The sequence below is a fragment of the Capsicum annuum genome, unplaced genomic scaffold, assembly GCF_002878395.1.
Source record: "Capsicum annuum cultivar UCD-10X-F1 unplaced genomic scaffold, UCD10Xv1.1 ctg1490, whole genome shotgun sequence".
Classification (NCBI taxonomy): domain Eukaryota; kingdom Viridiplantae; phylum Streptophyta; class Magnoliopsida; order Solanales; family Solanaceae; genus Capsicum; species Capsicum annuum.
In genome coordinates this window covers 1,844,922-1,856,615 of record NW_025820315.1, presented here as the reverse complement: position 1 = coordinate 1,856,615, position 11,694 = coordinate 1,844,922, and the positions used below count along the sequence as shown (strand labels likewise).

Genomic DNA, 11,694 nt, shown 5'->3' with positions numbered 1-11,694 from the left:
CGCAAAATAAAAAAGTGAAAAAAGAAAGAGAAAACAAAAAAAAAGGAAAAGAAAAAATGAGAAAAAAAACTGAAAAAAAAGAAAAGAAAATCATAGTAAGAGAAAAAAATAATGAGAGAGGCTATGAATTGTATTTAAGAATAATTAATAGGCAAGAGGAACTATGAATTGTAATTAATTGAAATTTAAGATAAATAAAGTAATTAAGAGTCTATATTTGATAAGTTACATAGTTATCGCTTAATTTTATCACCTCTATTTATAATATAAATAAATTTAAAACCTAAATAATTGCTTTTTTTTCTTTTTCCAAATGCTAATAATTTTACCAAACGGTAACAAAATCCCAGGATGTTCTCATACACTTCACTACCACTCTTAACGGCTAGTTTAAAAAGCCCTTATATTCACTAGAACACATCTTGACTGTCCGATTACTTCCCATCCGACGCTCTTTATTCAAAAAGCCAAAAATATGACCGTTAAAAAGTTTTAAAAAAAAAACGCTCCTTTCTCCATTTTTTCCTCAATATAAATCCCAAATAGTTTCGCCATAATTTCTCTTTGTTAACTCAAAAATCTGTGAAAAAATCTTCAAAAACTCACAAATTGAAGAACGATACGATCAAAGAGCGAAGAAGCTTGACGAAAGGAGGAATAGTGGCGACCGAAAATATAGAAGGAGAAGGAGAGGAGGTGGGGAATAGTCATCGTCTCCATTCTTTTCTTTCGTCAATTTTGAATAGTCTTGGTGGAGTTTTTGGACAGATTAATATTAATCAAGTAGACAAAGAACAAGATCAAGAAGAAGAAGATACTGAAATGGATAATAACAAGAAAGTTGTTGCTGTTGTTCCTCATAATTTACCTAGAGGTTTGAATGAAATTTTTGTTTATCCCTTTTTTCTTTGTTTTTCGAGTGATTTTTAACAGAATTTCATGTGGGGTTTTCGTATTATGATGAAAAAATTGCTCTTTTCCTGGGCTTTTTTCCGTATTAAGACAAAAAAATGGTCTTTTTTTGTGTGCTTATAGGGGGATTTGAATGAAATTCCGGCTTTTTTTTTATTCCTGCCAAAAAGATTGTTCTTTTCTTGGTTTTCTTTTTGTATTAAGACGTAAAAATTGTTTCTTTTTGTGTGATTTTAGTGATGTTTGAGTGAAATTCCTTTTCTTGATTGAAAAAAATTGTTATATGTTCTTTTTCTGTGTGGTTATACTGGGGTTCTTGAAATTTTGATATCGGAATTGGAGTGAGCTGTGGGTATATTCTAGATTATTGGTACTTTCCTTTTTTTTGATTGAGTACTGAATATCTGTTTTTGGGTTTTTGATGGCTGATTTTTTCTTTTTTGATATTCAAGAATTGTTAATGTGTGCCTATAGTATATATAGAATTGGAATGTTAATGGACATGATAGATTATTGTTTTGGGGCATGATATATTATTGTTTTATATTCAGACATGCAAGATTTCTTTGTTGTATTATAAGAACTTTTGAGTGATATTCTCCGTTGAATATCTCTTTGTGTTCTGACAGTGGGATTCTTGAATTACTTAGTACAGAGAAGTAAGTCATTTTACTGAACTGTTAATTCTCATTAAATGATTAAAGTTGGTTTTCTTGGATGATTATGATTATGGATTTTTATCTGATGAATATCGATTTCATATAGCCTATTTTCTTTTGACATTGATGCTGATTGATTGACTAATTGAAGATTGAAATCTCTAATGTATGTTGCAAGAACTTTATCATTTTGCCTCATGTGAATTCTACTAATCTCTATAGGAGACATGGGAGGAAAACAGAAAATTGGACAAGGACAAGTCGTTGGGAAAAATAGGCGTGTTCTCGGAGACATAGGCAACCTTGTGACAGTTGCTCCTGCTGTCGAAGGAAAGCCTAAACCGCAGATTACTCGTCCTGCTACTAGGAGCTTCTGTGCTCAGTTGCTAGAAAACGCACAAGCAGAGAAAAACAAGGTAAAAATTTTGCTGAACACATCGAAAATAGTGTCTTTATGGAACTTTTCATGGTTCTTGAAATGGTGTATCTAATTTTCTTTTTGTATTTCTTTCTGTAGAAACCACTTGCAGATGTTGTCAGTAGAGTTGGTCCTACAAAGTTACAAGTTAAGAAGAAGGCATCAGATCTTGCACATGAAACTGTTATTGTCACAAGCCCTGATAAGGAAGTGAAGACTATTGAGGAAAGCCCCATGATGAGCAGCAGAAGAAAGACAAAGAAAACTGGAAAGACTCTCACTTCTATCCTCACAGCAAGAAGCAAGGTATATATATAAATGAATACTGTAGCGTGTGCGGGATTACGTTGGGTATGTTATTGTTGTTGTAGATGAATAGTTTAGTTCTAAGCAAATATCAAGAATCTGAAAAATATGTTCTTCTTGTGGATATTTATGATTTCCCTCTTTAGATGAATAGTGTAGTTCTCGGCAATATCAAGATTCTGAAAAATGTGTTCTTTTTCAGGCTGCTTATGGACTTGCCAATAAACCAAAGAATGAAGTTGTTGACGATATTGATGCTGTGGATGCTGACAATCATTTGGCTGCTGTGGAGTACGTTGAGGATGTCTACAACTTCTACAAGCTCACTGAGGTATACACATATGGTGACACATCTTTTTGTAGTTGTGTGTTCTGTTTGTGTTCCATACCATTAGAATCTTATATGCTATACATGTGTCTAATCCAGGACGAAAGTCGAGTGAATGACTACATGGAATTTCAACCAGAGTTGAATCATAAGATGAGAGCCATTCTTGTGGACTGGCTAATAGAAGTTCATAGGAAGTTTGAGCTAATGCCTGAAAGTCTATACCTTACAATCAACATACTGGACCGTTTCCTCTCGATGAAGACAGTTCCAAGGAGGGAACTTCAGTTGGTTGGCATTAGCTCAATGCTAATTGCTTGCAAGTATGAAGAGATTTGGGCACCAGAGGTATATTATTATTATGCAGTTCATTATTCTGTTGTGCCAATCGGAACAAGGATTTGAACTTTTTTCGTCTCTTGCAGCTCAATGATTTCATTCATATATCAGACAATGCATATGCTAGAGACCAGATACTTCAGATGGAGAAAGCAATTCTTGGTAAGCTTGAATGGTATCTGACAGTTCCAACACCATATGTTTTTCTGGTTAGGTACATTAAAGCTTCAACGCCTAATGATCAAGAGGTACTACTAATCATTCTTGGTTCATCTTTTGGCATAAATTATTCTGGTGTAGTGGCTAGCTAGCTAATTAACTCATTCTTTTTGTAGATGGAGAACATGGCTTTCTTCTTTGCTGAACTTGGTCTGATGAACTACAAGACCACAATAGCATGTTGTCCATCAATGCTGGCAGCATCGTCAGTTTACGCTGCTCGTAGCACACTCAACAAAAGTCCACCTCTATGGACTCAAACTCTGCAGCACCATACTGGCTACACAGAAGATGAGTTGATGGAATGTGCAGAACAGTTGGTTAGCTATCACTTGGGTGCTGCGGAAAATAAGCTCAAGGCAATATACAGAAAGTTCTCTAGTCCAGATAGAGGTGCTGTTGCCCTCTTCCCACCAGCAAGAAAACTTTCACCAACTACTACTACTACTTCATAATGATTGTTAGTTTGGCAAAGTTTTGTTGAGATCATGTTTTGTGGTGTGATGATCTATTTAGATTTTCTAGTCCAGGTGCTGTTGCCCTCTTCCCACCAGCAAGAAAACTTTCACCAACGACTACTACTACTTCTTAATGATTGTTAGTTTGGCAAAGTATTGTTGAGATCATGTTTCTGGGTGATGATCTCTTTAGCTTTTTAGAATGGTGTGTGATTTTGGATTTTGGAGTGTGATACTTTTGGAGAAACTATGGTTTATTTTTACCTACTAGTGAAGTCACGTACAGTAACTTTTATATGTTCTTTTTTGGTGAATACATTCATTCTTTAATGTGTGTAACTAGTAATTTCTTTGTTTGCTCTGTTGAATGGAACATGATATTTTTGCAACACGAAACTTACAATACAGTGAATATAATTATACTAGAAGAGATGGTCCTCCAAGATTGTTGCCCCACATCGTAATAAGCAAGTTAGTCCAACATTATTTTGCCAACACAAGTTTAAAAAGTACAGCCCCCATAAGATCGACACACTTTGAAGATACTTGGACACACCTAGTTTTTATTACATTTCTTGTCTACTACTTTTTGTTTCTTCGAAACCAGTTTCTGGAACTTGACAAAAACTAGTTACAGAGACTATTTGTTCTTCCGTATGGAGTCTGGCGAAATGAAGAATCTTTGTTGGTGAAAATTATCTATTGAGCCCTCGATAATCAAAGAACAGAACTTTTTCATTGTCGGTATCAGAAGAAGAGTGGAGCGTGCAGCACTGTTATTATTGAAAAAATGAAATGCCGAAGAACGCCTTCTTTCTGACTTTTGTTCCCATCCAAACTGGATCTGACTGGGCATTCTTGACATGAAGCGCTTATTCATTTTCAAAAGCATTGGCAGTTCAAACAAGAAATTGATCATGATAAACGAGATTTTAATTTGGAGTGGGGATACAACAGTTTATTCATTGGAAAATTTGTATTAACAGAGATACATTTTAGTGGGAACACGAACAGCTTGAAGCCAACTTGTAACTGCGCTCCCAAGTATCTGTGGGAGCAGCTCGTGCATGAGGAATATGACGAGGATGTTTCTCTTTCTACCCCTTAGGCTTCAGTGCAGGCAGCAAAGCTTCCGTGCACCCCGCGACTGCATTCGGATTGCCTGGCATATTGATGATCTTCAACATTGTGAAACATAAGGTAAAATTGCGAGGGGCTCATATAACAAGGAGCAGTAGTTAGAAGCTCCAAGAATAGTAAAGGATTTCTAACAAAATATAGATGCACTTTCTTTAACAAAGACGGAACTTATTATGCAGGTTGCACTTGGATAAAGGAAGAAAATCTGCAAGTCAACTCACTCATATTGCTAATTAGCCTAATGCCTCTCTTCCTAACAGGTAGAGATCCATACCATTTAGCAGTTGTTCCTTATAGACTAAGCAAGAAGGAAGATTAAACTATTATACTGATACTAAAATTTACAATATACGAGTGCTACTATATCGCCATATAGTTACCGGAACTACAAGAGCATCTGAGACGAACCAAGACAATACCATACATTAAATAGAAAATTCCAAGCTGCTAAATACTCAGTAATCTCAAAATGGCACGCTCTTAGAAGTTGAGCTTGTTGTGAGGGTCTTCAAATGATCAGAAGGAACAAATTCATGGGGTAGGTTGGCCCTTTTCACTATCCTCTTCATGTTATTCTGCAGGCTCTGCTGGACTAATTGCTTCACTGCTTTTTTCTCTTCACTCATCATATCATCGTCCATCCGATCGTTCAATTGAACACTTGAAGAATATGCTGTAGAAGCTTGTGGGGCAGATATCATGGTGCTCATACCACCTCCACCTACATAATTTTCGGAAACTTGCTTTCCTTTGTCCACCCTCAAGCATTCCAAGATTCTCGATGCCCGCTTTTGAGCCAATGTGCTGCCTAGAAGGGTCAATTCAAGCAGGGCGGAAGCAACTCCAGCCTCAATCATTGACTGTCTATCACCATATGACTTGTGACCCATCACCATCAAAATATATGATGCTTTCTCTTGGCAACCTGGTGCATCTGTCCAACTCAGAACATCAATCAACATGGGGAAGGCATCTGGTACACTACTAATTGCCTTCCGGGCCTCTGCTACTGATACTACATTGCAAAGAATGGACAGAAATCTCTCGCTTACACCCATATCTCCCAATTTGTTCATGATATATGGTATGAGATCAGTCTCAAGTATGGGGAAAACATTCAAAGGCGAGATGGAAAGGTTGTAAAGCGCTTTCAACGAGTCTTGTCGAGCTTGACAACTGTTTGTCCCCTCCACATTCTTCAAAATTGTCAACAGGAATTCAATTGCTCCAGATGAACCAATTATGGGTTTATTGGAGTCCAAAGCACTCAACCCAAGAAAATTAGCAACTACAGCTTCAGCCACATCGGGATTTGGGAATTCATTTACGAGTATCAGCATCTTGTGAACCACCCCCGCCTTAACAATTGCTGCTTTATTCCTTCAGTAAAACACGACGAAATTAGCAACTACCATGCTAGAATAAAAGAAGTCAAATCTAATTATTAAGCTTACGCATCGTTGCCTATTGCAAGGTTAAGCAGAGCATAGAGAGCCGCGATGTGAGAAAAGGAATCGTCTGAATCAAGCAATGCAATGAGGGGTGGAATAGCTCCGAGCAAAGCTAATGTGGATCTGGCTTGGGAATCCTCCTTGGTAAGTCGGCGGACCTCCTTTGCTCCTTCTAAAACGGCGTCGACATGGCTACTCTGTAAGCGCTTGACTACTCTCTTCAACTCCTCCAGCATTTGCACCTTTCGGCGCAATAGCACGTCATCCTCGTTCTCCGAAGACTCCGACAGCCTCATTAGGTCAGACAACCTGTCGGATCCGGCAGCAGGTTTCTTCTTCATCATCTGTTTTTCTTCTTTGGGTTCACATAGGTTGATGGGACCCACCTGGTCGGGACGTTTATGACGTTGGACGCCACCGCCGCAGCGGACGGCGTCGAGGATCATGCGGCGGAAGGAAGCGCGAGAAAAAGAAGACCACAACTTGAACTGATCAGTTCCGGGAGCGACATTGTTCCGGCGATGACACATAATGCCCATTGTAGCTTAGTTCTTCAGAAAACTTAATGTCGGCAATGCTGCATTACAAGTAGGGTAGTGAATTAATGGATAATAACAGCAAGAAAGTTGCTAATGTTGTTGTTGTTGTGAATTAATGGGAAATTTAACAAGAGGTTTGAGAAGACTATTTGGTGTGTGATTTTGGGTTTATTGGAGTGTGAAGCGTTTGGAGACCCTATGGTTTTATGATTTGATCTACTTGTGAAAATGTAAAAAACCTTTCTTTTAGCATAAATTAAACAAACCCACAAACCTTATTATCCAAAATTCCTCACGTTTAAAACAATTACTTAAAATCTCAAATTTCTCTTGATACATATAAATAAAATTCTCACCCTAATTTTACTCCACAATTAATGTATGCAATCTATTTTTCTTTAAAGATTTTTTTTTTAAATATTCCAACCCCTAAAATCTCTCTGAGATTATCATCAATTGATACAACTTTTATATCCTTTACTGCAAGTTTTTCACCAATTTTATTGTATTCTTTTTAAATCTTTTTATCAACTTTTCTTTTATCAATTTTGAATTCTTTTTCAACTTTTAAGTCAGTACTCACTAAGGAAAAGAGGAGAAATTGAACAATGTGATAGCGACATATACTTTGTAATAGTGATTCATATTTTAAATTTATTTATAAATGTTTGATATATTTAACATATGTTTGGCAAATATAAATTATTTATTTTTGTGTGAGATTGAATTTTCAATGGTTAGTGAATAATTTTACGAAATGTATCATTGTGATACATCTGGAACCACATGTATCTATCATTATGATACATTTGAAACCAGGTGTATATATCATTGTGATACATTTGGAACCAGATGTATCATTTTCACGATTTGTACCTAATTTTACTCCCCGTAATAATTGAACATTAATTATTTCCTTATTTAACTAACCACTAAATTATAAATGTATCAAATGCATATGTATCAAGGATAAAATTATGTATCACAAATTTAAAAATCTGGGATATGATGTAATTTAACAAATTGTTGAGATAAAATATTCTAACCCTTAAACATTTCAGGATTTATGTAAGTTACCTTCTTTTTATGGGAATACAATTAGTTGATTCATTCTAGTAATTTCTTTTATTTTTTTTAGAAAAAGACATAAACACATATTGTTTAGAATTTAAAAAAAGAAAACACTTAGAATTTGGAGTTTATTACCCCTAAATCATTTCAAATTGATATTATGTCATTTTGGATCAAACTCAAATTTTAGAAATACCACCTTACACCAATTATTAATTCTCTTTTTCTTTTTATTTTTTATCTCCCACTTTCTTTTTTCCTCCAATTTCTCCCTCAGTCAACCTCCACACATTCTATCCCCCCTCCCCCCCTCCCCCCCCCCCCCCCCCCCCCCATTTTAAACTAAGCCCTCTTTCACTCTATTATCCTAATTCCACCATTTTGTGTTATTATACTTATAATAATTTTAAAATTCATATAACTTATTTTAATCCTTTCATTTGAAATGAAAAGGGAGTGAGTGATTTTATAATTAAGTGTGAATTTTCTTCTCTGAAATTTCACTAAACTTTTCGTTCATTTTTAATGATGATTTCTCTCGCTATTATAATTCAGTGACAATTGAAATTTCATCATTTTTTTATCGTTAGAAAAAAAAAATCGCCGGTAAAAATGGTGGCTGACAGATTATGCCTCTCAATCTTTTTATCACTTTGTTATTTTCATCGAAAAATAAACATGACCTCAATAAAATTCACCATCATAAATTTCTTATCTTTTGGGGTTGATTTTGTTGAGGTCAACGTCTTTTTTATAAAGCTTCAATTGCATTTCAATGGGGATTTGGAGAAGATGAACGAGAAGATGAGTTTTATAAAGAATTGAAAAAAATATTCACACGTGATATTTTTTTAATTTGTTCTTGCAGTTTGTCTTTCTCATTCACACGCGTCATTTTTGTGGAACACAAACATAAGCTGAAATTCGATCAAAATAGTTCATTTACAATGATCTTTATAATTTTAAGGGGTAATAGGACATCTGCATACTTAAAGTGTCTTTTAGCGAATTCGGGATAAGCAATGGTGATTTTATGTCTTTTTTTTTTATACTCGTGGTGTCTGGGTCGGATGGAAGAAATCAGCTAGTGTTTGTATTTGTAAGAAATTGAACCTAAGAGCTCATGGTATTTATCCCACTTTCTTGAACCATTAGGCACCCTTGAGTGCCATTTTAGTAATTTTTGGTTCATGATTTACATACATTTAAGACAGTGAATATGCTTATGGGAAAAAATATCAAAATCATTCTAAACTATATCTGAAAAATCAAAGACACACTTAAAATTACGTAAGACACACCTAACCTAGATAAAAGTTAATTTATTTCCACCTTCTAAAGCGTTATACCATTTAAGCGTTCCACAAGCACATGCCACGTCAACGTCTCGTTAGATCACACAAAAAATATAATAAATTAATTATTTTTACTATTTTTTAAATTTAAACGTTTTTTCTTTTTCTTTTCTTCTATATCCATCACAAAATCTCCATTGATGGCACCACCATAGTCAAATTCAAATCATTAATTAATCGTCATCATCAATTTTACCATCCGCCAACACAGCTGCCATCACCAGCAGTCCGTCAAAAATTAGGTAAAGATGTTAAAAAAATAAATTTTGTGGTCAATTTTTTTTGATAAGTTAAAACCAATCATGCTTCATAGCTCCTAATAAATATTAATAATCAAATAGTTCTTCTATAGCTATTCTATCCACCAAAAACATTATTAATTATAAAATAGTGGAGAACTAGATAATAAGAATTGTGAATTTGTGGTGGATTAAATAATAACATTGGTGGTGTCATTGTGAAGAAATTAATGGTGGAAGCAGATGCAATTGGAGAGTGCAGAAGATGAAATTGGTGGTGATGGTAGTTGATAAAATTAATAGTGGTGGGTCAAGTGATGAAGGTATGAAGAAGGTGGTAAATTGGGTGAAAATCAATAATGAAATAAGAAAAAATAAAATAATATATATATATATATATATATATATATATATATATATATAATTTAGTTGATGAAATAATATTGAAGTAGAAGAGGATAATGTGTAGGGCGTGATTGTTCGAAGAAGAATAGGCATGGGGGTGGGGCTATGAAGAAGAAGATGGTGGGTGGGAGACTTTGAAAAAAACAAAAGGATCTGTAGGTGGGGGTATTTTGATTCTTTTCTTTTTAGAGATAATAGTCCGAAAAATATATGTACTTTGTTTAAATTTGTAGTTGCGCATACTGAACTTTGCGGGGGTCCTATTACCCCATAGACCTTTTTTTGTATTTAAATAGTATATATCTGCTCACTTGGGCCATTGCGTGTAATTTATGCGCATTGAGCGCAATGCGCGTGAGAGTGTTAAAAAATCGTTATAAACCCTTTTTTTGGTCACATAACCCCTCAATTTTCTTTATTTTACATATAAACCTTTCTTCTACTCTTCTCCCAACTTCATCTCAATTGTTGAAGGTAAGATCTCCATTGTTGAAGGTAAGATTTTTTCGTCAACAATTCTGATATCTTTTTTGGTTTTCTTTGTTTATTTAAAATAGGAGTGTACATAGGTCCGGTTAATTCGATTTTTTATTAAAATATAACCAAACCAATAATGTCGATTTTCTAAATCTATAAACCAAATCAAATCAATAGACAATCGGTTTTTTATTTCGGTTTTAGTCAGGGTTTTTCGATTTTTTCAGTTTTCTCAGTTTTTTTTACAATTATAATGTGATTGAAGAAAAAAATTAAATGTTTTCACTAAAAAGATAAAAAAAAAAATGGTCATAGAGTAGTTCCAATAAAAATTAAGTTGGCAAATTACTAAAACGTCTAAACTACTATCTCTTAAAGTAATATTATGTGGATACCCAAGTAGTTCAATTTCTAAGTCACTAGTCACAGTAGCTTGTCTGAAAGTTTCCTTCACATAAAATGCGAGCATACAAAAGAACGAAGAATTAGAGACAACTTATTAAAAACTTAACTGTATAAAGTAATTAATTATAACTTAATTCCATAAAAAAAAAAAAAAGAGAGAAACCTAAATCACAACTTGACGAATGAGAAAAGTAAGATGAGGAAATAATGAGAACTCTCTGAAAACTTGAAAAGTAAAATTTAAAAAGTGAAGCAATTAAAGAGTTTTAGGTTTTTATATTAATATTGGGCTTTGTATTAATTTACTATTAATGAAAAATACTATAATTAAAGGCCCAAGAATATATATCTATTTTCTGAATATAAAAAAATAATAAAAGCAATTAGAAAGTAGATTATAAGTAGTATTTTTTTACGTATAAAAAATTAAAATTATATATGTATTAGTTCAATTCGGTTTGGGTTCGGTTTGATTTTATTTTTGCTAATATCAAACCAAACCAAGAATGATCGATTTTTTTTTTTGCCAACACCAAACCAATCAAACCAAACCATAAGTTTTTTCTCGGTTTGGTTTGATTTATCAATTCGGTTTGACTTAACGATTCGGTTTGTACACCCCCAGTTTAAAACTTCTTCTCACTATTTTTTAATTTCTTCTCACTAACTTTTAATTTCTAATTTTTGATTTTTGAAATTAGGATTAGCCATTAATTCTATACTTCTTTTGGAAGAATATATGAATGTGACAATTTATGAACCTTGTACCATTAGTGCAGATTCTGTAGATGATGACCCAAAAAAGTTTTCTATAGCAGGTCAATTGTGTAAAAAGGCTGAAACATAATTATGTGCACCCAATTGATTAATATAAAATTTAATCAGTTGCGTAAAAATATTTCGCTGCTCAAAATAAGTTGAGCAAGCATTTGTTATGTGAAAGACAATAGCATCAAATTATTACAAAAATATG

At 34.0% G+C, this 11,694-nt stretch overlaps 2 protein-coding genes across 2 annotated transcripts; one reads left to right on the top strand and one right to left on the bottom strand.

Annotated features, from left to right (window-relative positions):
• The first annotated feature begins 424 nt into the window (after nt 1-424).
• On the top strand, nt 425-3,977 carry LOC107875864 (G2/mitotic-specific cyclin S13-7). Its single transcript, XM_016722735.2, has 7 exons — nt 425-874; nt 1,794-1,987; nt 2,089-2,295; nt 2,498-2,626; nt 2,723-2,971; nt 3,049-3,210; nt 3,298-3,977. Exons 1-7 carry the CDS (start codon nt 823-825, stop codon nt 3,634-3,636), a joined length of 1,332 nt encoding a protein of 443 aa, XP_016578221.1. The 5' UTR covers nt 425-822; the 3' UTR covers nt 3,637-3,977.
• Nucleotides 3,978-4,935: 958 nt separating this feature from the next.
• Nucleotides 4,936-7,018, bottom strand: LOC107875856 (U-box domain-containing protein 12). Its single transcript, XM_016722723.2, has 2 exons — nt 6,234-7,018; nt 4,936-6,159 (listed from the first exon to the last, which is right to left on the bottom strand). Exons 1-2 carry the CDS (start codon nt 6,767-6,769, stop codon nt 5,244-5,246), a joined length of 1,452 nt encoding a protein of 483 aa, XP_016578209.1. The 5' UTR covers nt 6,770-7,018; the 3' UTR covers nt 4,936-5,243.
• Nucleotides 7,019-11,694: the final 4,676 nt, after the last annotated feature.